Source organism: Pteropus alecto, unplaced genomic scaffold (assembly GCF_000325575.1).
Source record: "Pteropus alecto unplaced genomic scaffold, ASM32557v1 scaffold75, whole genome shotgun sequence".
NCBI lineage: Eukaryota > Metazoa > Chordata > Mammalia > Chiroptera > Pteropodidae > Pteropus > Pteropus alecto.
In genome coordinates, this window is record NW_006440638.1 from 31,783,229 (window position 1) to 31,810,761 (window position 27,533).

The 27,533-nt window shown below is 40.6% G+C and overlaps 1 protein-coding gene across 2 annotated transcripts in view; it reads left to right on the top strand.

The window, feature by feature from the left end:
• IFT122 (intraflagellar transport 122) overlaps positions 1-27,533 on the top strand; it is a 66,865-nt gene that overhangs the window by 3,017 nt on the left and 36,315 nt on the right. Inside the window, exons 2-14 of one of the 2 annotated variants that reach the window (XM_006917644.3) lie at positions 3,580-3,646; positions 4,997-5,081; positions 9,438-9,516; positions 11,161-11,237; positions 13,438-13,504; positions 14,598-14,744; positions 15,870-16,046; positions 17,948-18,023; positions 23,335-23,526; positions 23,687-23,825; positions 25,011-25,213; positions 26,003-26,140; positions 27,498-27,533. In XM_006917644.3, coding sequence (XP_006917706.2) covers positions 3,580-3,646; positions 4,997-5,081; positions 9,438-9,516; positions 11,161-11,237; positions 13,438-13,504; positions 14,598-14,744; positions 15,870-16,046; positions 17,948-18,023; positions 23,335-23,526; positions 23,687-23,825; positions 25,011-25,213; positions 26,003-26,140; positions 27,498-27,533 — 1,483 coding nt within the window. The remainder of the gene's footprint in view (positions 1-3,579; positions 3,647-4,996; positions 5,082-9,437; positions 9,517-11,160; positions 11,238-13,437; positions 13,505-14,597; positions 14,745-15,869; positions 16,047-17,947; positions 18,024-23,334; positions 23,527-23,686; positions 23,826-25,010; positions 25,214-26,002; positions 26,141-27,497) is intronic. The other variant, XM_006917645.3, reaches the window with a different exon arrangement.

The window sequence follows — 27,533 nt, forward strand, 5'->3', positions numbered from 1 at the left end:
AAATTTATGCTTTTCAGTTCAGCTGAATACTCCATTTTCCTATCCAAAAGCCCTTCCTTCCCAAATGCTCTTAATTCTTCTCTGAACTCCCTCATTTTCTCCCTGAAAAGCACTGCTCTAGGTTCAATCCTACTGTGATGCCTTGTTTAGCAAGCCCACTTTATTTTAGGCCTTCATCTTCTATAACCCTCCATTCACACCAGCTAGTATTTACTGAGTGCTTGCTGTAGGCCAGACCGTTTACATGTGTTATTTTGTTTAATCTCTACAACAACCTTTGAGGTTGGAATTGTTACCCCACTTAAGATGAAGAAACTAGACTTAACAAAGTGACATAATTTGCCTAAGATACCAAAGCAAGTAAGTGGGGCTGGGTCAGATCGTGCAGGTTTTAGAGAGGCACCTTAAGACTTCAGTTGACAGTGAGCATAGGGTTGGCGGAGGACAATTTGTAGGACTTACCGTCTGTCTCTCTGAAATGGAATTTGACCATGTTTTTTTTGTTTGTTTGTTTTTTTTCATAAAAGGGGGCAGGGTGGGAGAGAGAGTCATCCAACAGTACAATAGACTGCCCGTAGATGGGTGAGCTCCCCAGCCCTAGAAGTGTTCAAGCAGAGGCTGAATGGTCATCTATGGGGAATTCTTGCCCTGGTAGGGGAGGTAAGACTATATGACAAGATCTAGGATTTTTCCCATTCTGAGTGTCTGGGATCTCATTAAAGTCTGAGTAGTTCAAGATAAAATCTTGTCAGTTTGTTTATTATTCTTTATGTATCTGGGACAGTGCCATGCACATGGGTCCACAAATGTCTAAAACAAGGTCATTACCCTCAAGTTGCGTGACTATAGTTAAGGGCACAAGATGGTATCTGAAACAGTATAACATATGTAAAATTATATAATTCAGAGCTAAATTGAATTGTACAGATTCTAAGTACAGTAAGAATTTCGATTGGGGTAAATCAGATATTATGTTATATTTTAGGAAGGCAAATTTCAAGAAATTTAGAGAAAATGAATTTTCACATCTGAGAGAAAGATGCCTTAAGGCTTGGCCTAAACGAGATGCTCAGAAATGATTTGCTGATAATTCAACCCAAAATGATCATTTTGAAGAAGAGGTCACCAGGAACCACTTTGACGAGCTCAGTTATGTACAAGACAGAAAGGGAGCTGCATATCCAAGGATGACTATAAAAGAGAGATGCAGACCCCCTCCAAAAATACCTCATTATACAACCCACAGGTGTCAGGTGCTTTGTGCAAGACTGGCTTGTACACAGCTTTTTTGTTTTGTAGGTGAAGACAAAAGCACAGACAGGAGGTCAGCTCTTCTGGCCCCAGCTCCCCTCTACTTTCCAATCTATCACCCAACTTCTCCTCAAAGTGTGAAATGCACCAAGTACATTTCCCCCTAGACTCAGAAAAGAAAGCCTGAGAAACAAGAAGGCCAAGTCTATTACTACATAACAGTGAGGAAACTGAAGAACTCAGGGTCTGTGTTGCTTCTATCAAGAGGGATGCCCAACTGGAAAGGGAATAACAATCATGCTTGTCTCATCTTCTCCATCAACCAGCTATGCGACATCAGACAAATGACTTGCTTTTGTACGTTAGTTTCTTCATTGATAAAAATGGGCCAGTAGTATCTGGCCTGTCTACTGCTTTATGTTATCACAGGATCAAATGAGATAATGTAAGTTTATACTCTTTAACGGCTCTTAACTGTTGAATATATGTGAAGAATTATTTTTGTTAAAGGAATCTTCTGAAGTCAATGGAACCTATGTAGAAACCTTTTGAATTCTACATGTAATGTCTTGAGTGGGTGATAATACTGCCCCTCCTTTTTTTTTTTTTTTTTTGCTGTTGGTAAAGTATGGAAACTTGCTAATTATTTTGTCATCTATGACATATGCTAATAGTAATGCTAATGAAGGCTACAAAACATAATGGTTAAAGTATGGGCTTCCAAGACAGACTGTCTGGATTTGAATTCTGGCTCCACCTTCACTCAGTAGCAATTTTGGGGCAAGTTGTTTAATGTCTCTTGCCTTAGTTTTCTTATCTGCAAAATAGGTGTAAGGCTGTTGTGAGGAGTGAGTCAATGCATGTAAAGCTTTTAAACTGTACTTAGCACATAATAAATAAATGTGCTCAATAAATGTTAACTACTGTTATTATTAAAACATTAAGAGTAACAGAGATGTGTCACACTTGAAAATAATTTAAGAGAGTGAAAGGCAATATAGCATAAACTCTAGAGTTTGACCCAAGTTGAAATTCTGGCCCTTTCACTTGCTGGTTGTATGATATTGGGCAAGGTACTTGACCCCTCTGAGCCATGGTGTCCTCAACTGCAAGATCAAGTAATAATTCCTACCTCATAGAATTCTTGTGAGGATGAAACAAAATAATGCATTTGAAGAATTCAGCGTGGGATCTCTCTGTGGTAAATGCTCCAAGTACTGTTACCAGTGGTGTATATTTTTAGATTACTGACAGGTACCATGTAAATTTATCCCCTGCTAAACTTTGGCAATAGACTGTGTTGGCAGTGCTGCCCGACACATTCTTACTAGAGTCACCTGAACTAATGAAACCCTCTATCTGGGGCATTCACGAATCTTTGTAATATGGCTCCAGCCTGTTTTTCTTGCCTTATCGTTCCCTACTGCCTTGCACATAGCCAGATGTTTCAATCAAATGAGATTATTTACTATTTCCCCCTTCATGTCTTTGCTTTTGTTTCCTCTGCCTGAAATGCTACACCTACCTAATCTCCTGTGTGTCTCAAAAGCCCTACCTTTTTCAAATACTGTTTTCTTCATGAAGATTTTTCTAATCCTCTTTCCAAATCAGAATACTGTTATCTTCCCCTTCTGAATCTTATGTGCTCTAATGTATCTCTTAAAGGTTTTACCACAGTGTTATTCTGTATTTCATCTAAGAGGTCAGTTAAATTGACACGTCATCAATGATAAGAAAAATCCCAACCTCGGAGATGTGAAAATGTGTACTTTAGAATTGATCACATATAGTAGTTCTTTGTGAATGTGTCTGAGTTACATCTTCCCCCTGGATGGTCATTTCTTTAAGGGCAGGGAAGGATTATGATTTAAGAATTTTGTATGTTAGTGCCTAGCACCTCAGAGGCATTCAATAAGTATCCGATTAATTGGAAATAGTTATGCTATTTCAATAAAGGACCAATTTTTTCACAGATGTGAATTTACTAGCCCTCACACGTTCTCTCAGGTTGTCTATCTTTTATGGTATTATTAGGAGAATTAGTGTCCTCAACTGTTGAACATTTGAATTATATCTGGCATCTGGCTTCTGGACAAGTGGAAACTAGGACATAGAGCTAACTACCCAGTGGATTGTGACTGAGTGGGCTGCCAAGGTGTGGTGGTTGAATGGAATTTGCAACCAAATGCAATTCTTAGCCATTATTTTTCTCTCTCATATAGTAGCAGTGTTTTAATAATGGAAGTAAAGTTTACTTTTCTGACCATTAGCAGACCTCATCATTTTCGTTTTTAATTATCCTTTTGTCTTGTCTTGTCTTCTGTTTAGTATATATGACCTTGCATTTAAGCCTGATGGAACCCAACTGATTTTGGCTGCAGGAAACAGATTACTGGTAAGATTTTGTCTGAGTTTCCTTTTTGAGTGCTTTTTTTCCCTCTCCCTCTTGTAAGTACTCTGAAATTTGACTCTTTTTTGAGATAAAAAAAGGCAAGGGCGGAAAAACCAGTCATTACTTTTTAATAGGGAAGGAAATGAGCTATTTAAAACAGGTAAGTAAACTGTCTATCAGATAGGAACCTGTGAACAATACCTCCTTTGGAGTCATTAATCTTTCCCTTTTTACCTTGAGACACCCATAAAAGGTTGAAAACAATTAATCAAAATGCCTTTGAAACTGGGCTGGTGTCAGTTCACATTTCGTCTCCCTGAAAAATTTAAGCAACATGAGTGAATGAGACTCCCTCCATGAGAAGCCAGATAGCCTGACCCTAACTTTTAGGCACTGGCCTACCTAAACAATTCCATATGGATGCTGTCCTATTTTTCATGTTTTCAAAGAATATAATCTCCCTCTGGAACCTATCCCAGTGTATAAAAGTAATTTTCAGAGAACTCTTTATGTTTGACCTAAAAACCTTTGTATGGTCTCTCCTTCCTCCTGCGTAAATCAACTTCCTCTTGCTCTGTTGTCTCTAGATATGCAGACTGACTGATCTCCATTCTCTGTATGGTAACTATGTAATCTTAAAATCATGGTTAAATTGTTCTGCAGACTTCTCTCCAGAGTAAACAGTCCATATCCTTTTAGGTGTTTTTTTAAAATTTTTTTTCCAACACTATTTTCTCCAACACTAACCATTTTTGGAGAGGTTTGCCTTGATTTCTCAGATGGTGTGTTTTTTACATCTCCACATAGTTATAGGTGTTACACAGCTGTTAAATATCCTAAATCCACTTTACAGCTAAGTTTTATGACATGCCCTTTGATTTGCAAACCCAGACAGAGTTCAGGTCTGTGACTTTTGAACTCTTGGTAGCAAGTATGAAACATCCTCTATGAGTTGATATTAGGGCCAGGGCTAGCATTGAAATTTAACCATGGTGTAGGTGGCTCTTCTATGTGCTGGCTTTATCTGAGAGAGCCTAGCTCAAATGGTAATATGTCCAAATTCACATAAGAATGAGAGAAGTTTGTAGAGAAGTATCACAGAGTGAATTTTGGTTTCTCAAGGAATAATGGTATGTTCCTGGTCATAAAATGCACAGGATTGGGACCTCAACTTCTTGGATTTCCCAACTTTAAGCCACATTCTTTCTGGTTTCTCAGTATAGTTTTTACTTGATACACATTTAGAATATTGACAAATGTTTTGTTATTAAAACAAAAATAGCAGCAACCTGTAGAAATTCTAACTAATGGATGCCATGTGGATAATCCGTACTCTTGTCTCTTTCTTGCCAGGTTTATGATACCTCTGATGGCACCTTACTTCAACCCCTAAAGGGACACAAAGATACTGTGTACTGTGTGGCATATGCGAAGGATGGTAAGAAACTGTTTGGGGTTTACAGTCTCTGTAATGGCCTCATAGCTTTCATTTTTCTCCTTAGTCACTCTTTAATTTTTTATAGGAACTTCAAGTACAACTTGTAGGTACAGGAGATAGTTAAGTCTCTTAGACTTCAATTAATTCATTCAATTCAATAAATATTTGTTGAAGGCCATCTATGTGCCAAGCACTGTTCTAGCTGCTTGAGATGCTTCAGAGAACAGAATAGACAAAGATCTCTGCCCTTATGAGTCTGTGGGGAAAGGAAAAGAGGGCGAGAAAGTATGAGGGATGATTGTAATATACATGGTAAATCAGTAAATTAAACAGTGTTAGAAGATGATAAGTGTTAATGAAGAAGAAAAAGTAGGGCAGAATAGGAAGATTGAGAGTGTTGAGTAGGGTAGGGGATTGGGTTATAGTATTGAATAGGGTAGAGAGGGTGGGCTTATTGAGCTAGATATGATGAGCCAAGACTTAAAAGTGGGAAGGTAGTGAGATTCTGATGGTGAACGTCTGGGAGAAGAGAGCTCCTTGCAGAGGGAGGAACCATTGCAAAGGCTCTCAGGTGGGAGTGTGCCTTCCAGGGGCTGGGGCAGAGAAAATCAAGGGGAGCATTAGGGAATGAGGGTAGAGAGGTAATAGGTATGGGGTGGCCAGATCATGTCAATAGTCATAAGGACTTTAACTTTGGTTCTCAGTGAAAATGGGGAACTACTAAAGAGTTCTGAGCAGAGGAGTAATCTGATCTGACTTGTATTTTAAAAGAATCCCTCTAGTTGCTGTGTTGGAAACAGTCTGCAAAATAGAGGATTGGGGCAGGGAGATGAGCGAGGAAGTATTATCCAGGCAAGTTTTATAATACTAGTGATAAGGACTTAGACCTCTGGTTGTAGAAGAAGTAGTGAGAAGTAGTCAGATTCTGGATATAGTTTGAAGGATTGCCTGACAGATCAGATGTGGGGTGTGAAGAAAGGAATCAGGCGACTCCAAGGTTTTTGACTTAAGGGACTGGAAGGATGGAATTGGCCCTTCACTGAGATGGGGAAGGCTGCAGGTAGAGAAACTTACAGTGGAGATCAGGAGTTCAGTTCTAGACACGTTGGATTTGAGAAAAGTCGATGCTGTGAGAGAGAGGGGAGGGAATTGCCAGAACAGAATTGTCAAGTGGGCAAGAGAAGATGAGACCTAGGACATAGACAGGGCATGGTGAGAAGGTAGAGGATGTCACTGCAGGAGCTGGTAGGTAGGTGTATATGGTAGTAGGAATCTAATAGAAATTCTGTTCCATTTTTTTCAGTGAAATAGGAAGCAATATCACCTGAGAGTGAGGATGGGGAAGGAGATGTGAGAAAGTTGAGGAGAAAGGAAATAGAAAATCACCCCTTAAGATTGTGGCTGAGTGAATGGACCTGGGAGGTATGGTGAGATCCCTAGTGACATGAAGGACCTGCTTGAAGCTGGTGATCATGAATTGAAAGTGAGAATAGTTAGTGTGATTACTGTCTTTTTTTCTACCACTTTGAGCTGCATAGGTGCAAGGGCAGAGGAAGTGGAAAGTTGGATTTAACCAGAGTTGTGGGTTTGCAGGCACCTCTGAAGATGAAATAAGGGCAAAGGAGCTGAGGATGTATGCAAAGGAGTGATTATATACATTGACCTTGAACTGTTGGCTAAGTAATGAAGGGTGAGAGGACTGCAGGGGATGAGGGGCAGTGGAGAGGTAGTAGGTTCTGGTGGGGTTAAAGATTATAGGAGTTGGGGCACCAAGTGGGGTGAGAAAGAGGAGAGGTGGTGGGTGAGAGAATGAGTGTACAAAATTGATATTGAAAATTAAAAATAAATCCATGTTACCCACAGCATGGAGTTAGTGGGAGGAATTTGGAATGAGATAGTTCCAAGTTTCAACCACAAAAGCTCTGCGATTTTGAGATGTTGAATCTTTCTGAGTCTCACTTTCCTCATGTATCTAATGAATGTAATATTAAAGATAATATTCTGTGACCACTGCTTAGAAGTCACAGAATCAGAGTGTTATAGTGCTTTAATGAGCCTTGGAGATCATTCAGACTCCAGGTTTTTAACTTCTGGATGATAGACCCCTCTGGGGATCCAGTGAAAGCTGTAGACCCTTTTCTAGAAAAATGCACATACTTCATGTATACATACAATTTTGTGCATACAGTTTCAGACTGATCTGGCCCAATGTCTTCATTTTAGACCTACATAAAGAGAGAGAACAGTCAGATGACTTGCTAAGGTTAGTGGCAAAGACAGCACTAATTTTTGCCTCATAGTTAGGTGTGCTATGCCACAGTAGTCATGCTTTTTTTTCTTTTATGTGCGTGTTTGTGTTCTAGTTCAGAGTAATACTGTGTGGAAACCTGTGGGAATTCTGGAATTCATAAGCCTTGGGGCTCTTTGACCTGCACACCATTAAGGACCTTGAGGATGTCAGAGTGTGAGCTGCCATCAGTGGCATTTGTCAGCACTTTGCAGAGTCCTATCACACACAGCATCTCATTTGATCCTCCTAATAACCCTCTGCAGCAGATAGGAAAAGGATTCTCAGCTTCTCTCACAGATGAGAAAACAAGCTTGGAGCTATTACAGGTGACAGGGGATGCAGAGCTGGGCCTGACCTAGGTCTTCCAAGAGACCTCATTCTTTCTAGTATATTATGCTGCCTCTTCATGACATTCATATAGTGACTAAGAAATCTTTTAATTCCTCTCAACTGGTCTTTTCCCCTTCAATATGGAAATGGAGATACTCTGAATTACAGTTTTGCTCTTTAAGTCTGCTTGTTTCTGATTTCTCCTTTAAATTTTAATAAGTATTTAATGAGCAACCATGATACAAAGGTGTGTAAGAACTATATTTTTTTGTTCAAGAAAAACATTGCAAGGCAATATGAAGAAATAATAGTAATAATAATAGCTATTTTTAGCACTGATTCTAATCCAAGCACTTTCTTAAACTCTTTAATCTCACTTAATCTTCACCACAACTTTGAGGTAAATACTATTGTTGCATCCATTTTCCAAATGAGGAAATGAAACATGGAAATGTTCAGTAGCTTGTTTCGGAGCCTGCAGCTGGTAAGTGACATCACTGGGAATTCCAACTCAAACTCTGAGCCTGTAGCCCACACTCTTTATCACCTGATGCCTGTCAGGATGGGAGAGGAGTGACAAATAATAACATATGAAAGCAGCTTCTATTTATATAGTATTTGCAGCAATATCATATGGCTCACCCTAATATCTACTATTTCAATTGTTGTGAAACGTGCTTTACAGATATTGTCTGAGTTGACCCCAGCAAGGAGGCTCTGAGGAAGGTATTATTATCCGTTTACATTTCAAATGAAGACACTGAGGCTCAGAGAACAGCGACTTACCCAAGGTCAACTTCCGCTTGCCCTAAGAATAAAATCTAAAAATCCTTAACAAGGTGTACAAAATCTAGCCTGTGTTTACCTCTTAAATCATCATCTCTTAAGTGGAGTAGGTGAGGGCTGCCTGTTGTGTTTGCTGCCATGATACCCTGCTCCACTTCTAGGCACTTGCAAACTTGTAGCAGTGTAATTAATAAGTAATTACTTGTTATATGCTGCGTCTCTCCAGTCCATTCTTTCCTAAAGCCCAAGTAGAATAAAAATGAAATCTCATCTGTCATTCTTTTGCTTAAAGCCTTTCTTTGGGATAAAGAGCAAGATCTCAACTGTGGCCCTGAAGCCCCTCCCCCACCCACCTCACCCCTTGTCCTTGGTGTTCCATGTTGGCTGCCTATCAGCACATTAGACACGCCAAGCTTTTCCTGCCTCAGAGCCTTTGCACATCTAATCCATGTGGATGGCTCTTTTTCCTCTCTTTGCACCTGGCTAAAGTTTGCTCAACCTTTAGGTCTCAACTGAAGGATTACATCCTCAGAGAAGCCTTCCCTCATTTAAATTAGGTCCCCTAGTTATTCTTTCATAGGTCCCATTTCTTTTGTTACCATATTGGATTTGTATTGGATTAATTTAAATTAATGCTTATTTTTCCTACTACACTAAACTATGTGAAGGTGGGGTTATGTGTGCTTTGCTCACTACTTGATCTTTTGCTCATTACATGATTCCTAGCAGATAGTAAGCCCTCAATACATCTTTGTTTACTCTGTGCCAGACAGACTAGGATTTAAATCCAAATTCCTGACTCCAAAGTACTGCTGCTCAGTACTGATAAGGAGTAGAGAAGAGAAGCAGCTGATACTTATTAGGTACCTTAAAGAACAAGTTTTCTAAGAAAACTGGGAAATGCTGATTTAAAATAAATGTGAGAATTTTCTTTTTAAAAATACTTTTAGGTAAGCGTTTTGCTTCTGGATCAGCTGACAAAAGTGTAATTATATGGACATCAAAATTGGAAGGCATTCTGAAGTATACGTAAGTAACCATTTAGGTTTATTAGCTTGACTCTTATCTTATCGGGTGACTGTAGTAAAAGCCCCTTAGAAAAGATATAAGAACTTTTTTCTCTGCTATTGACCTTGAAATTAAGTTATGGAGTTATGTATGGGTATAGAAAGGATGGATAATGTATAAGTGAATGAACATTTCTTGAGCACTACTAGCTTGGCCAGCATTGGGCTAGTGTTTTCATATACTCAATTTAGTGAATCTGACACTGCAAATTCTATCTTTCCCCAATTTGTCCTCTTCCAATGTCCCCTTCTCAAGGAATGGCCTCACCTCTACCTAGTGGCAACAGCCAGAAAATTGGAGTTGGTGTGCTCTAGGCTTCTCTCACTGCAGAAGCTCAGCCCTGCAGCTCTCAGGCTCACATGTTCTTCTGTGAAGCCTCTCCTGCTCCTGTAGACCTGGTCAGGTCTCCTTGATGGCATTTCTCACAGTTGTAATTTTATATTTATTCTGGTGATTGATTGATATCTCCCATTAGCCGGGAAGCTCCAGGAGGGCAGACACTACATCTATTTTTGCTCACCCTGTCTGTGTCCCTGGTACAATGCCTGGCCTATAGAAGGTGTTCAACAAATGATTTTTTTTTCTTTTTAATTGTGGTAAAATACACATAATATAAAATTTACCATCTTAACCATTTTTAAGTGTACAGTTCAGTAGTATTAAGTACATTCATGTTGTTGTACAACAAATATCCAGAACTATTTTCATCTTGAAAAACTAAAATTCCATACCCATTAAACAACTCCGATTCACCCTCCTCCAGCCCCTGGCAACTACCATTCTACTTTCTGTCTCTATGAGTTTGACTACTCTAGGGACCTCATATAAGTGGAATCATACAGTATTTGTCCTTTCATGACTGGTTTATTTTACTTAACATAATAACCTCAAGGTTCATTCATGTTGTAGCATGTGTCAGAATTTTTTTTCTTTTTAAGGCTGAATAATATTCTAGAATATGTATAGACCACATTTTTCTTATCCATTTATCTGCCATCAGTGGACCCTTGGGTTACTTCCACTCAGGGCTATTTTGAATAATGCTCCTATGAACATGGATGTACAAATCAACCTTTGAATGAATGAATGAATGAATGAGTGAAGTTATAAGTGAGGTGTTACCCAGAAGTAAAGGAATAAAACTGAGACTGAGTTGCCATGTGCAGTAAATGACTCACTCAGCTTTCATTGTTGTCTAAGGATTTGCCATATTTTCAGATCTTACCCTGTAATGTCTTCATTGCACTTCTATCCTGTATTTCCAGGTCTCCACAAAACAATAAGAGTAACAGCCATTAATAAAGCACTTCCTATGCAGTTGGCACTAGGCTAAGTGCTTTATATCGTTATCTCACTAGTCCTGGAGGAGGTACCATTTCAGCTGGGCCAGGCTGATGGGTGGGCAATGTTTAAGAGATGAAAATGGTGGGTAAGGGGCAATCAAAGAGAAAGAGAATTAATCCCTGTGCTTTTTGTTGATCACTTGCATAAGAGCTTGTGGTGTGTAGTCAGAGAGGCTGAGGGCTCACCATTAAAATTTTCAGTTGTAGCCACTGAAACATTTGTGGTTTGCTGCATTACAATCCATAATTGTTTACTTCCCAGGCACAATGATTCTATCCAGTGTGTCTCCTACAACCCTGTTAACCACCAGCTTGCATCTTGTTCCTCCAATGACTTCGGTAGGTTCTGATTCTTGATGTCTTGTCCTGGAATAACTGCAAATCTGGTTCAAAAATGCTGAAACCAATGCTGAATGTGGTGGTTTTGTCCTAAGAGAGTTAATGCTACTTCTCTCCCTTCAATGGCTGTGGTGGGGCTGACAGTTATTCTTTAAATTGTGTTGAAACAAAGAACATGAACAATGACATTGAGTCTGGTAAGAAATCTATCTGAGAGACAACAAGAAAGGCTCAGGGAAGGGAAATGGTAAGACAGATGGGAAGGCACAGGCATAACTTGGTGTTGCCACCTCTGGAAAGCCTTCCCTGCCTCACCTTGGCAAGGACAGTTCAGTTGTCCTTGCCTCTGTGCCCCTCAACATCTGTGGATATGTGAAATTCTTCACCGTTTCAACTGTGCTTCTTGTGCAGTGTGTCACCATTACTAGTGGTTTAGTGGCTGTAGCCGTCCTCTCCGAGGAGTTGAATGCCTTGAGGCATTCACCCTGGCCCCACACATGGCACTGGCATGGTGTCAGCACAGAATAGGGGTCAATGTAATGTCCATCGAGGCAGGGAGGAAAAATGAGCAGAAGCTTATAGGTTATCTCTATTCAAGGTCAATTCTGACTTTTAGCTCCTCAGTTTTGTTTTCCTTGCTAAGAGATAATGGGTGCAACAGAACAGCCATTATTGAGGAATCAGAGACCTAATCCCTATCAGTGTTTCACTTTCCTTATCTAGATGAATATATTCCCATACATCTGTCTCACTGATGGAGTTCTGAGGTTCAAAAGAGAGAATGTATTTGAAAGTACATTGTATAAATAAAAAGGAATGAGACTGTCGTTCATAGCATTTTATCGATGTGAAGCACTGGTCTGTGTGCTTACTTTGGGGATTAAAAAGACAAAACAGAATGCCTGCCCTCAAAGACCTTATGGTCAAGGTGCAGGGAAAAGTAGAATTTATAAAAATGTAATATTAAGTAATAATAGTTCATTGTTTCCAGTATGCTAGGCACTGTGTAAGGGTTAAAAATGAATTCCTATTTGAGCTCTTTGGCAACCCCTGCAGTCAGGGTATTATTCTCATCCTCACTCCATCACTTCTGATGAAACAGAATTGGGGGTTAGAGCAGGCGGTGACTCACTGGAGGTCATCCAGCCGATAAGTGGCGGAACTAAGGCTTGAACCTAGACCATATTGAACCCGCTCTGGTAAGCATTGCTGAGGGAGGCCCAGAAGGGAGGGATTTCTTCCAGCTAGAGGCTCTGGGCAGGCTCAGTGGAGCATAGTAACATGTACACAGGTGGAAATGTTTGGGGGAGGCATTCCAGACCAGGGGAAAGGGAAAAAAATAATTTGATAATGCACCTTGCTATATAAATATATTTTTTGCATTATATTTGTCTTTTTGATCATGCTTTATGGCTCAGGCAAAGAGTAGAATTTGCTTATATTGCTTGGACATACACTTGTGGTGGGGCCCTGAGCCAGAGCATCTGGGGGCAAGAGGGAGCAAGCTGAAGGTGACCAGTGTGCCAGGGACAAGGCACAGCCCAGATAAGGTCACATGCTGTGGGGGAGACCCGGAAGAGGAAACTGGATCCCAGAATGCTAAATGCTAAATTATTGCTTTGAATGCTAAATTATACATTGGTTGTAATGTAATAGTTGTTTACAGTGAAGTTACCATTTCACTGAGTAAAACCTCTGAAAAGTTGGGTAGAATTTTACCAACCTATCTTCCTTTTTTCTTTGTGTTTTGAAATAATTATAAATTCATAGTAAGTTGCAAAGATAATAGAGGGGTCTTGTGTACCCTTCAGTTTCCCCCATGGATACATCCTATGTAACTACTATACAGTATCACAATCGGGAAGCTGGGTCTGGCACAGTCCATGTGTATAGTTCTGTCATTTCATCACCCCTGGAAATTACCATCACCACAAAGATACTCGGTACCGTTACCTCCCCTTCCCTCTATTACCCCTAACGCCTGGTACCTGGTAACCATTAACCTGTTCTCCATTTCTATATAATTTTGTCATTTTAGAATTTATAAATTTGAATCATACAATATGTTACTGTTTAAGATTGGCTTTTTTCACTTAGCTATAAAGCCCTGGAGATCTTCTGTGTATCAACGGTTCTTTTTAATTGCTTTTCTTTTTTATTCCAACCAATCTATCTTTTTTTATATTATTTTGCATTGAAGGCTTGTGGTCTCCTGAACAGAAGTCTGTCTCCAAGCACAAATCCAGCAGCAAGATCACCTGCTGCAGGTGAGTTAGGGGCAGCTCTGAAGGTAGGCTTTTGTTTCCTCCTCTTCTAAACGGACTCTCAAAATCGTTAATTCACACAATAGAGAAAGTCTTGTGTTAACTAGTTAGTTTGGGCCCCTGTATTTTCTCTTTTCTTCTGTTCTGGTCTCTTTGGTGGGAAGGACTTGTGCCTGCCTTTGATCATCAATCAAAGAAGAACTGTAAATTACTTTCATGCAGTTATCTAGCTACAAACCTCCTCATCCCACAGCTGTCCTCAGTGGAGGCTCTCTGAAGATGTGAGGTTATCCTTTCCAGGCAGCATGTGCACTGGAGAAAGCTCTGTAAATAACTATTACATTGCAACCAGAGTACAACTTAGCATTCAAAGTAATAAACGATGCTTTCTGGAAATCCAGTTTCCTCTCCCAGGCCTCACCCACAGCACGTGACCTTATCCCGGCTGTGCCTTGTCCATGGCACGCTGGTCACCTTTGGCTTGCTAGACCTAGATTCAAATCCATATTGAATCACTGACAGGCTCTGTGACCCTAGGAAAGTTACAGAATCTCTCTGAGCTGGATAATGTTTCTCATCTGACAATACTGGATAAAAATAGTTTGTATGTGAAATGCATACAAACTAATGAGTGTAAAGCATGTAGCACAGCACCTGGCATACAGTAGACACTCTATACATGGTAGCTGTTCTTGCTGTTCAGCTTCTGAGTGTAGCCTTTCTTTCATTCAACATCTGTTAAGCACCTGTTCTAGAGGCTGGGAATATCCCAAGACACAGATTTTGTTCTTAAGGTGCTCTTAAAGTGGGAGGGGGTTAAAATGGCAAGTGGGGAATGGAGGCTGGCCCAGTGGTGCAGGCACAAGCTAAGTGGAGGTCTGTACAGAGAGCTGTGGGAGCCTTCACATCTATCTGTTGATCCCAGAAATAAATGGGATTTTAAGTTTGGCCCTTTGATTTTTATATCAGGACCAGGGTGAGCCTAGCTGTTGCTGCCTCGTTAGACTCTATATCAACCAAGGCATTGTCCTCACTGGTTTTATCTTCTTTGTGTTCCTTTCCCTCTTTCCGTGCCCTTTACTGGTTGTGTGAACAGCTGGACAAATGATGGTCAGTACCTGGCTCTGGGGATGTTCAATGGAATTATCAGCATACGGAACAAAAATGGCGAGGAGAAAGTGAAGATAGAGCGGCCGGGGTGCTCCCTCTCCCCAATATGGTCCATCTGCTGGAACCCTTCAAGGTGCTCTTTCAGCTTTCCTCCTCCTAGGGCAAACACTATTATGAAGAAGGCCTTGCTCAGCAGGCTTAGTTCTTTCTCTCCCCCCGAGGTCTTCGTGCATTCAAAAGCTCCTCACCCCACTTGACTGATCTGTTTTGGAACCTGTTCCATTTCAATGGAATTTTTTAAGAGCCCATCTTGTGTTTTGGAATGAATCCCAGAGATTTAGCTAAGCAGATGAGCTATCTAGGCCAGCTCAGAGCATGTGTGTACATGCACACATGCGACACAGAAGGGCCATTTCCTTATGAATTAATAACTCTCCTTTTTGCTGTGGCTTTCTTTTGGTCTTTTCCCTTTTTCAGTTCTCCCCTCCAAGTCAAGCAGAACATGTGCCCACCCAATAATAAATAGCTTTTCTTTATGAATATAACTCTCCTTTGCTGTGGCTTTCTTTTGGTCTTTTCCCTTTTTCAGTTCTCCCCTCCAAGTCAAGCAGAACATGTGCCCACCCAATAATAAATAGCTTTTTCATGAGCCTTTTTTGCTGCCTTTGCCAAAAAAATCTAAATTAAGTCTACAAATGTCCCCAAATCCTATAGTTCCATAAACAGTTGGCATCTACCTTCTCAAAACTTATAACGCTTTCCTTTCTATGCTGATGTGACTTAGAGGGTGGACTAATAGCTTTATATGCTCTTCATATAATCCTACAATATTATTAAACTATTGATATCTCCCAGTGTCCTCTGAAGGTAAATTAAAGGACTCGTTTACCAGCCCAATGTCACTTTACAAGTGGTTCCTACTTGATTTAGAAGGTTGTTTAATTCCACTGCCTTTCCTATACCAGATTATTATGCTTCTTCCTGAATAATTTTGTCCAGCCCAGGGCTGTACCATGCATGTCTAATGCCTTCAAAGGCCATTAGCTTACGCCAGAGTTCCTGCTGTTTGATTTTGTGGCCACAGATGACTTTGTGGCTTCAGGGTACCATTTTTAATTCATGAGAAGCAGGATGCCCGGTGTACCTGGTTGCTGTCTTCTTCCGGACAGTGTTCAGGGGCTCCTTGACAGGTTTTGAAATTATAGCTTTAGTGTAGTTCTAGGCATTGTGATTGTAAACAACCACTTACTATCTACAGCCGATGGGAGAGTTTCTGGATGAACAGAGAGAACGAGGATGCCGAGGAAGTCATTGTCAACAGATATTTTCAGGAAATCCCTTCCACTCTGAAGTCAGCAGTGTACAGTAGTCAGGGTAGTGAGGCAGAGGAGGAAGAGCCAGAGGAAGAGGACGACAGTCCCAGGGACGACGACTCGTGAGTGTGTCCCGAGGAGCAAGAACCCTCCTTGCAAGGGTCTAGACCCTGGTGCAGACCTGCCAGGGCAGATGGTACTCTAAGCTCTTTTCTAAGGGGATTAGAGAAATTGTGGTTAAAAGCTCCCCCTTATAAACCTGTGAGTGGGTTATAAAATTATCCTTTGAGAAACTTCAGTAAATACTGAAAAGTCTGAAAGAGAAAGTTTAACTCTTGGATAAGACTCCAGCCTCTGAGGAAACCACTGTTCTCGTTTTATTGTATTTTTCCTCAGTCTTTCAGTGTGTTCATATAATTAACTAAATCATACCTTATTTTCTTTTTTCCACTTAACATCATAGAATGAACTCTTTCCAGTAACATTAGAAGTTCTTTGAAAAATATGATTTTGAATGCCTGCATAGTATGCCCCTGCCTGGATGCACCACAATTCATTGAACACTTCCTCTATTACTGGACACCTTTCTTAGCCTGTTCCTACACTGTACCTTACCTTGCATTTTCTAGGACACATTTAGAGCAGAAGCCCTCACCTTTCCCATAATCTTCACCTCCCCAAATCCTGGCTGTCCAGGCATTCTTTCTTTTTGGAGTGAGAAAGTTGGGATAGTCAAGATATTCCAATCGGCAAAAGTGATCTAGCTTGAGACTTTCCAAACTATGTTTTGTGGTACCTGGAGTTCCTTGGAAGAAGGAGGTGGGAGGTCAGAGACAAGGAAAGGAGGAAGAGGTGGACTTCAGGTCCCCATCTCTGCTTCAGAGTAACCCCTTTTGTTGCTTGACATGAGTTTTGTTTTGGTAAAGAGCCCCACTGCCAGAGGGAAAAAAGGGGGAAAGGAGGTTGAAAACCACCAATCCAGCTCATGAGAGCTGAACCCAGCCCACAGTCCTAGATGACATCCCCAGGAGGGCTCACTGCAGGCTGGGCTCCTAGATTATGTTTGGACTTCAGTGCCAGTTACACAAAGTTTACCTGCAAGTCCTTTCCTATTAACATTGCTCTTGGTCTTTGTCTTTTTCTCCCTGAGTTGTGAATTGGTGCCTATGGTAGTTGCTTCTTCGCCACTCTTGGCTGGGTTTTGCAGATAAGCCTGTACTATGCCTTGCCTGCATATCTAATGGTGCTGACAGATAACCACAAGGCCCTGGGCTCAGAAAAGCTGGACTTAGTTAACAGGAAGTAACGTTAGGTGGATTAAGACCCGGCCTCAAGGGTGGGGAACATCTCTCTCTTAAACTAGATTCCTAGTGTCAACTGAGGAAGTTTCTCCTGCATGCTAGTCCTACAGCCCAGATCCCAAGGCCCAGATCCTGATAGGGACTCAGTTTCAAAGACAGTTGTTGATCTTCAGAGAGCCTGTTACTCTTTATTAGATCCAGTCAGAAACCATTTCATTGTGAGAGAACCTAGTTTAGGTGTTGATTTTTCCTCTTCAAGAAGAGTAAGCAGGATTTCTTCTGTCTATTAAAAAAAGTCAGACAATTCATGCCTTCTCACTGCAAAAGACATATTTCACCACAATCTCCCTATATTTTATAGTACATAAGAATAAAGTACTCTTGAATCTGCAACCTTGACCTTTCTTAACACTGCTCCCCAAGAAGCTTTGAAATGGGGCATTTAGCCTCTTCACTGTGTCAATGTTCCATCACCACAAGCTCATGGTAGGGCATTCAGTGAAATAAGGGATCCCATGAGGGCTGAGCCTCCTCTCAGCTCATCCTATTGGACTGATTGATGGGTTAGCCCACATTACAACTTTGGCCTCAGTACTGCTGTACAGTTGGCAATCTGACAGCCTGGCCAGGGCTTTCTTTTTCCTGTTATTTGTTAAACCCTTAGGACTAACTCATCAGCAGACCATGGCCCCATATAACCTTTTTTGTCTTCTGTTGATTAGAGAGGAACATAATGACATCCTGGCTGTAGCTGACTGGGGGCAGAAACTTTCCTTCTACCAGCTGAGTGGAAAACAGGTATGTAGCTCTGTACAAATCCAGTGGGAGATACAGTTATGATCTTGCCTGTTATAGTCTATTTTCACTTTCTGAGATTGTATTATTAGTAATTATATATTATTGTTGTTAGCTCCTGTTTATTGAACATTTGCTGTGATACCAGGTACTGTCCTCTGTGCTGTGCATACTTTATCTCATTTAATTTTAACAAAACCCTGTGAAGTAGATACTTGAGTATCAACTTGTAGAAATGAGTAGACAAGACTCAGAGCAATGAAATAAATATTATGCCTGAGGTCCCACACTGCTAGTAAAGGGTGGCACCTGGGATTAAAACCCAGATTGATCTGACTGTAAAGCTTTGGTCTTAGTCATAACCCTACCTTCCTGTATTTGCTTTATTCATCCTACACACATTTACAAGTACCCACTTAAGCCAGTCCTTCACCTGTGTTAGGAGCCACTGACATCAAGCTGTGTAAGTTAATGCCTCTGATTTGCCAGAGTTCACAGACTGGTGGGAACATACTCAATAGCCAACAGTTCCAATGCAGTATAATACATGCATGCCATGATAGAGAGCTGTACAGATAGATAGCTATAGGGACATAAGAGAGGAGATAAGAGATTTCGTAGAAGTGACTTTGAGCAACATAAGCAGAAGTTTGCTAGGCAGAGGACATTGGGAATGGTGTTTTAGGCAGAGGAAATAGCATTTGCAAAGGCAAGGAGGCATGAAAATATATAACAACTCAGGGAACAATGAGTTGTTCAGGGTAACTGGATCCCAGGATTTGTGGAGAGAAGATGGAGCTAGAAAGGAAGATAGGGGCATGATTGTAGTGTGGATCGAATTTGTACATCATGTACAATAACTATTAAGGAGCCATGGATTTAGGTAGGGAGTGACTTGGTCAGATTCCTGTTTCCAAAGAATTCTTTGTTTCTGTGGAGGGTGGATTAAAATAGAGACTGGTAGTAGGAAACCTGTTAGTAGGCAGGAGACACCAAGAATTAGATTTAAGGTGGTGGGGATGGCTTACACACCACAGCCAAGCAAATGAGAAATGCAGCCTGTTCAATGGAGCCTTTTGTTTAACAGCATCCTTATTCCTCAAAACATATTGTGCTATAAGTGGGGGTTTCAGGTATATGTAGCCTAGTTTGGGGCCATTTCTTCTACCTCATCTTACCATTGGTCATTTCTTTTGTGGTTAAGTTAAAAAAAAGATAAATGTGATAGGATAATAAAGTATCTTCTCAGTTTCCTATGGCTGATTTCTCCAAATCCTCATTTTAATTATCTGGCATCTAGTTTCCCTGGCCCTATCTATTCATTCACTTAATGTGTGTCCATCATCATTTAACAGATACTTACTGGGACATCTACTGTGTACCAGGCACTGAGTGTAGGTGTTGGAATTTCCGTGGAACAAATAGTCACACTACACTGGGAAGGAATGGGGTCTTATTGTTCTATTGACAATAAAGAGCTCAACATGGTAGTCAGGACCATGGGAAATGTCTTGCATATAGGTAGCCCCAGGGTCCATGTTGTGGCCCAGAGGTTTTGACTGATAAGCAACCTCAGTCTGCTGAGAAAGTAACCCCCACCTTGTTGGAAATAGTAAAATTGTTTTCTTAGAGTCTAAGTATCTTTAACTCTGGGAGGATTTAGAATTAAATGTAGGATGACGAAGTTAATCAAACCTATGCTTTTGTATTAGGCTTAAATATACTTTGCATATTATTGGCATTTTAAGTGTTTGTGATATTTAAAGGGATCTAGCTTAATAATAGGTAACATTTATTGAGTTTTAGGCATTATATAAACTCTTTACAAAGCTAATTCTTTTACTCCTTATAACAACTCTGTGAGGTAGGTACTATTATCACCATGTTACATGTAAGAAAATTGGGGCACAGATAGATTTATTAACTGCCTAAAGCCACACAGTTTAGTTAGTGCCAAGCCCGAAACCTAGGCAGACTGGTAGTGGAATCCATATTAAAATATTTATCAGGTTAGTCTTATGATGACCACTTAAAAGTTGTAATTGAGTAATCAGTTTTATGCTTCTCATTTTAAATGGAAAGATATTAGAAATTTTTATTAAGTACATAAGCAATATTGGAATGTTAAAGAGATTCATTATATTTTCTGTCTTGAGGCAGTAGGGAGGAGGGGTCACTGAGCTTCTTGAATCTATATGTTTATGTCTTTAGGTCTTTTACCAAATGTGGAAAGCTTTTTAGTTATTATTTCTTTATATAATTTTTCGTCTCCATTTTTTTTCTTCTGGGATTCCAGTTGCACATTATACCTTTTGATATTGCTCTCCAGGTCAGGTCACTGAGGTCCTGTTCGTTTTTTTAATCTTTTTTTCCCCTCTGATCTTCAGTTTGGAGGATTTCTATTGCTCAGTATTTAATTTCACTGACTCTTCTGTCATCTGTAATATTTCTGTTAAGCTCATCCAGTGAATTTTTGTTTCAGTTATTAAATTTTTCAGTTCTAGAATTTCCTTTTGGTTCTTTTTCTCTATTTGTTAATTCATCACAAGTATATTTTTTTTATATTCTTGACCATAGTTATAATAGCTATTTTTAAATTCTCATGTGCTAATTCCAATGTCTGCATCATCTTGGGGTCATTCTCCATTGATTGTCTTCTCTCTTGAATGTAGTTCACATTTTCCTGCTTTTTGGAATTTTGGATTATGTCCTGGACATGATTGATACATTATAGAGAATCATTTCTATCATATTCTTCTGAAGGTTATTATATGTGTTTTTCTTTTTCTAAGCAGTTAACTTTGCCAGACTCCATATTCAAACCCCATCTTTCCAGGGGTGGGCAAAGCTGAAGTCTCTGTTTAGTTCTTTAGCCAGTTCTAGACTGCTTGGCATCAGCCCCACAAGTGTGCAGTTCAAAGGGTTCCAGATATTCAGCAGAGTATGTACAGAATTGAGGCATCTCTTTTCTGGGATTTCACACCTCACATTCAAGCAGCTGTGGTCACTCCAAATTCTGTGCTCACCCAGCAGGATGCTGATGGCTCCTGCCCTCAAGCAAAAAGTCATAAAAAATATGAGAAACTCACCTAGTGCTGTTACCTTCTTCTGAATGCACGTACATCAGTTTGTCTGCTTCTGGTTGCTCTTCACTGCCTTCAGGTGTAATTTATAGTTGGTCCAGAGTTTATAGCTGTTACCTGCAGGAGACTTGGTCTAACAGGAACTAGTGAGCCATTACCAGAAGCTGCAAGCCTTCTATGTCACGACTCATTTTTTAGTTTTGTTTTTAGATTACTATCATTATATAAGCACTAGGGAAAGTTTTGGTTGTTAGGCATTTGAAATTTTTTAAGAGGAAAATTGAATATATTAAAATAATTACAGTTTAGATTAGTTTAAGGGAATTAACTAAGGGATTTTATAGTCTGTTCAAAATTGAATTCAGTAAGTATTAATTTAAATTGGTTGTTTACTTTTTCTAAACGTATAAATAGGAAAATGTTTGTAAATTGAACTTAAAAACTTAAAAGAGAAACCAGGTTTTTAAGAGTTATTTCTTTAATAAACTGACCAGTAATTTAATAATGATAATCATAAATACTCTTTTAATTTACAAAATGCAACCTCAGGGGCAACAAAAAATTTTGGTGACAATAAGGAGGGGAACACAGGAGCCATGGGAACACAGGGGAGGTGGATGTAAATCCGGTGTTGGGTGGGGCAGGGAGATTAGGGGATGTTTCCTGGAGGAGATGACAACTATCAGAGAAGGAGAGGGCAAGGGCACTCCTGTCAGGGCTGGGGTGGTGTGGAGAACAGCACCTGTGAGGACATGGAGGCCTGAAAGAGCATGGTTCACTTGGGAAACTATACCAGATTCATTTTGAGTGAGGAAGGATTATGGGAATCTGAGCTCAGGAGTTTGACCTTCATCTTAAAAGCTGAGGGGACATCATCAAAAGTGAAAAGACAACTCATGGAATAGAACATTTTTACAAATCATATATCTGATGAGGAACTTGTATCCAGCATATATAAAGAACCCCTACAACTCAGTAATAAAGACAACCCAATTAAAAAATAGAAAAAGGATCTAAATAGAAATTTCTCTAAACAACATATATGTTTGGGCAATATGCATATGCAAAAATGCTCAATATCATTAGCTACTAGGGAAACGCAAATCAAAATCACAATGAGATACCACTTCACACCCATTAGGATGGAGAAATTGGGACCCTTAAACACTACTGGTAAGAATATAAAATGGTACGTCAGTTTGAAAAAGTCTGGCATAAAAAGTCCGGTTAAACATAAAGTTACTATATGACCCAGCAATTCCGCTCCTAGGTATATATATCCAAGAAAGCTGAAAATGTATTTCCATGCAAAAACTCATACACAGATATTCCTAGCAGCATTAGTCATAATAACCAAAAATGGCCTTCAGCTGATGAAGTGATAAATCAAAGGCGGTATATCTATGTAATAGAATATTATTGAGTAATGAGAAAGAATAAAGTACTGACCTGCTACAACATAGATGAACCAGTCACAAAAAGTCACATATTATATGATTCCGTTTATATGAAATGTCCAACATAAGCATATCTATAGACACAAAATATATTAGTGATTGCTAGGGAATGAAAAGGGGGAGAATTGGGATTGAATGCTAACAGTTATGGGGTTTCTGTTTGGGGTAATGTAATGTTCTGGAATTAGCAATGATGGTTGCAAAACTCTGTATTAAAAGCCAATGAATTGTACACTAAACAAATTGCATGGTATGCGAATTGTATCTCAATAAGATTGTTATAAAGAAAAGTAGGATAGGTATATAGTTTCAGAATAAAGGACAGTTTTTTAAATTGAATAAATTTAGCTTTGCAAAATACCAAAAAAGGAAGAAGGAAAAGAAGGAAGAGAACAAAGCAGCTGAGGGAACCATTGAACCCTAGCAAGTACTGTGTGTGGAGGAGGGCCTATGGCAGAAAGACCATCCCCAGGTCCAGACTGGCTGAGGAGCTAAGACATGCTCCTGGAGCAGTTAGGCGGGACTGGGGGAGACACGGCTGACTCTAGAAGTCAAGGATTTGGTTATGTGGATGGGAGGAGTAGGGTGCTCCAGAGGGGGCTGGTCTGCATTCATGATGGAATTTCATAGGAAATAAGGCTGGCCAGCTCTCTTCTCTTCCCAGTTCTCTTCTCTTCCCAGCTCCCCCAATCAGTGAGAAAAGCCCTTCATTGTATTGCAATTATTATGGATTCAGAAGTGGTTTTTCCCTTGGTGTGTGTTTTCTTTCCTCAGATTGGGAAGGATCGGTCACTGAACTTTGACCCCTGCTGCATCAGTTACTTTACTAAAGGGGAGTACATTTTGCTGGGGGGGTCAGACAAACAAGTATCCCTTTTCACCAAGGACGGAGTGCGGCTTGGGACTGTTGGGGAGCAGAACTCCTGGGTGTGGACGTGTAAAGTGAAACCCGATTCCAACTATGTGGTAAGAAGAAGAAGTTCATTTTGTTGGGCCATTGCTTGAGTAGGCACTGAACATCAGTAATGTTTAGCCAGTCAGATCATTGACATTTGTTCCTGACAAATGGGAGAGTAGATTCTTTCTCCACAGAGAGCTGGGAATTGACAGTTGTCTTTCCCTGCAGGTGGTAGGCTGCCAGGATGGCACCATTTCCTTCTACCAGCTTATTTTTAGCACTGTCCATGGGCTGTACAAGGACCGGTATGCATACAGGGATAGCATGACTGATGTCATCGTGCAGCACCTGATCACTGAGCAGAAAGGTAAAAGGCAGGTATGGCCCCTCTGCCCTCTAGACATTGGGAAGAGGGATAGGTTGAGGGTTGCTGACAGGGCAAGTGAAATAATAGGAAATGTCTCTCCTTGGTCTTTTGGAAACACATTGGACCACTGATTCTTGCTCTCTCTTTGTGGAGAGGAGGGTGAGGAAATGATGTAGATATATTTGAGAAGCTAATGAAAGCAAGAAACATTCTCTCAAAAAAAAAATAACAAACTCACAAAATTTTGCAGATAATTCCAAGGGGAACATGGACTCCTAACTAAGAGAAGATAATGTATAACAGGTCAGAGCCAGGGTGGCTGACCTACATGGGTCTTTGTGGACCTGTATCCTCTCCGCTCAGAGGCATTTCTGGGGTACTTCTCCCTCAGTTCTGTCTCCACTTGCCTCCTAGCATGTCCTTCTACTAGAGATAAGCAGAGGCAGTGAGTTACCACAGGCTCAGTCAGAATATCAAGGTTCTATGCTTAATACAGTCAGTCCAAACTCGGTTTTCTCTGTCCACCCAACTGGCTGGATAAACAGGCTAATAATCCACTCATTTCAAGTGTATTCATAACCAGATGTGCTGGCCACAGCACACTGCCAGGTACCTGCGCAGAGCGATCCTTGTTGAGGGTTGTCTTGTGGATTCAGGTGGCATCCTTTGGTCCCCATTTGGGATCACCTCTGAAAATTCCAACTGTGATGATGAGAGTAGCTACTTTGGCAGCTCCATAGCATCCCTTCTGGAGACATTTTCTCTACCTCGTCTCTAGAGTATGAGAGCCTAGTGTGTACCAGAAACCACACGTGCTTCCCTTTTGTCAAGGGTGGTGGTTGGGGAGTGGCCAGAGGTGTGGGCAGTCACTTGGGCGAGCTCCTAATCAGAGGCCGTTAGTGCCGTGCAGAGGAGTTTAGATTTATGTTTAGCAAGTGATGGTAGCACTAAAAATTTCATTTTCCATACTCAGTTGTAAGCTTTGGACCACAAAGATTATATATGACTTTGGATCCCAGTGTTGCTCAGAGCTGATTGTACATATTAGACACTGTGTAAAGATTTTTTGATGAGTCTCCTTTAATTGCCAGTAACATTAAGTAAATGATAGCTTTTAATTTCTCCGCCTTCTACCTTATTAAACCACCTCTTGCTAGAGCTGGATTTTTTTTTCCCCTTTGACAGTTCGGATTAAATGCAAAGAGCTTGTCAAGAAAATTGCCATCTATAAAAATCGATTAGCTATCCAACTGCCAGAGAAAATCCTCATCTATGAGTTGTATTCAGATGATTCATCAGACATGCATTATCGGGTAAAGGAGAAGATTGTCAAGAAGTTTGAATGCAACCTCCTGGTGGTGTGTGCTGATCACATCATCCTCTGCCAGGTAAGCGGCAGCAGTTTGGACTGAATCTGTTTCACGCTTCCTCCAAGGATAGGGTACCCAACTCGGGGTTTTTGGACTCTAGGAATTAGTCATTGCTTTCCTGATAGGCCATAAACTGGAGAATACTTTTCTGTATAACAAAGCACTTTGTTTTATTGGTATTAAATATATTTTAATGACTAAAAACCTGAATTGATATCTCACAAATTGAAGATTTTTTTTGGTAAACATATACACTTAAGTTTATGGTATCTTTCAATTAAACAAAAAAAAATCTGATAGATTTTTTTTCCACAGAGAAAATTTTGTCAACTTAGAACTTCCTAGAAAATGTGTAGGTCAATGCTAAGAGAAGTTTGGAAAGAAGGCCAGTCCAGCATCTTTCTAGGAAGTACAGGTGGATTTGGTTTCATGAAACTAGAAGTGATAAAAAGGAAGAAATAATTTAGAAATCACTGCTTATAAACTATTAAAATCTCTCTACAAGTCCAGAATTTCAAGCAGTTAGAGGTGCCATAGGTTATGGGATAGAAATGCCAAATGGGTATGCTTTTGGATGCTGCTTCTGGCCATGGCTGCCTGGAGGTCTGCATAGATGATCTGAGGCTGAGCTGGGCTCCATGAGAGGATTTGCATGAAGGATTAACGATACCAATCATGGGGACTGGTTGGGTTCAATAGACCCTGAATGTATAGGTATTTTCCTGCCTCAGGGGCAAGAAGACCCTGGGAGGGCTGTGGAAAACTCATTTTGTTGAATATCCATGCAAAGCTGGGTTTGCTTTCTAGGAGAAGCGGCTTCAGTGCCTGTCCTTCAGTGGAGTGAAGGAGCGGGAGTGGCAGATGGAATCTCTCATTCGCTACATCAAGGTGATTGGTGGCCCTCCAGGAAGGGAAGGTCTGTTAGTGGGCCTGAAGAATGGACAGGTGAGTGCTCCTTCCTGTCTCCCATCAGGCTGATTATCTGCATGCAAACATAGGCAGCCAGTCAAGTTATGACCCTGAGATAGGTTTCCAGGGCAGGAAAAGCTTCTTCGTGTCCTCCCCCCACGACCCCACCCCGGCCATGGGCACATTAGAGTTTCCTTTGCATCTTTGGCCTGAGGATAGCCTCAGGCCAAAGATGCAATGGCCTTCAGACTCATAGCATGCCTCATTCTGGCAGAGTTGTCACTGTAGCCTCTGGACTGCATGTTGAGTTGGATTAGTGGGCTAAAAGTCACCCAGAAGGTGGAAGATTTGTTAGAGATACAATTTCAGTGGCTTATGAGAGAAGGAAGCAGAGCTCATTCCTTAGGTCAGATCCCTGTTTAGGGCAATGAATGGATTAAGGCAGTGTGTCCTGCTTGTGTCCTAGAGGGTACAGATATGCAGGCTACTAACTAAATGTTATAAGAAAAATGGGCTCTCTGCTCAAATAGATGTGGAAAATCTAGGTTACATAAACAGTTTTCCGTGTGTGTGTTCTTTGCTCAAAATAAGGAAAGTTCTAAGTGGGCTACATGGAAATATGAAAGTGAAAATATAACTGCACTAGCCTGAGAGCCAAGCTGTCTAGCAGATGGCTTGTGGCGGAGGCTTGTCAGGCCTTTCCTGGGCACAGAAGTCATGGAGTATGAGTTAGCAGGGACCATAAAATAGCAATACCAAAGGGGAGGAAAGTCTGCTTTTTTTGGTCACAGTCAGCTGTCACTGCCAATGTGAGGCCTGAGAACATGGACTTTGGGGGCAAGTGGAGCTGGTGTCATGTTTGTGCTTAGCTACTCACTAGCTATGTGACCCTGTGCAAGTCACTTCATCTCTCTGAGTCACAGGTTTTACGATGAGGATAATGTTTTACAGGGCTGTCAGAAATAGTCAATAACTGATTGCTGTCACCATCATCATCGTCATCATTATTTTGCTTTGGTTATACCAGATGTCTTGTCAGTTTTTACAGTAGCCTCTTCCTGTGTTAGTGACTCAGATCTGTGCTACATGCTGTCTCCTAACCCTGCAGTTTGGGTAATGTAGTTAACAAATCCCTAGTCGAGAAGACATTCAGGTGAGTTTGTCATGTCTTAGGGCTTTTCGCTACTTTGGTGACCTCTGATGGACCGCACTCTGGTTTCCTAAGGATGAGCTCCTCTTCTTTTCTTTTGATGAGTCTTTTTCTCTGCATGGAGCCTCTGATGAAGTTAGTGGGAGTTGTTCTTATAGAACACATGGGATTCCAACAGCCTGGCAGTGTTCCAGGGTCTTGTTGCCATAGTGACTCACTCTTTTTTCTCTGAAATTTTGCCAGATCCTGAAGATCTTCGTGGACAATCTCTTTGCCATC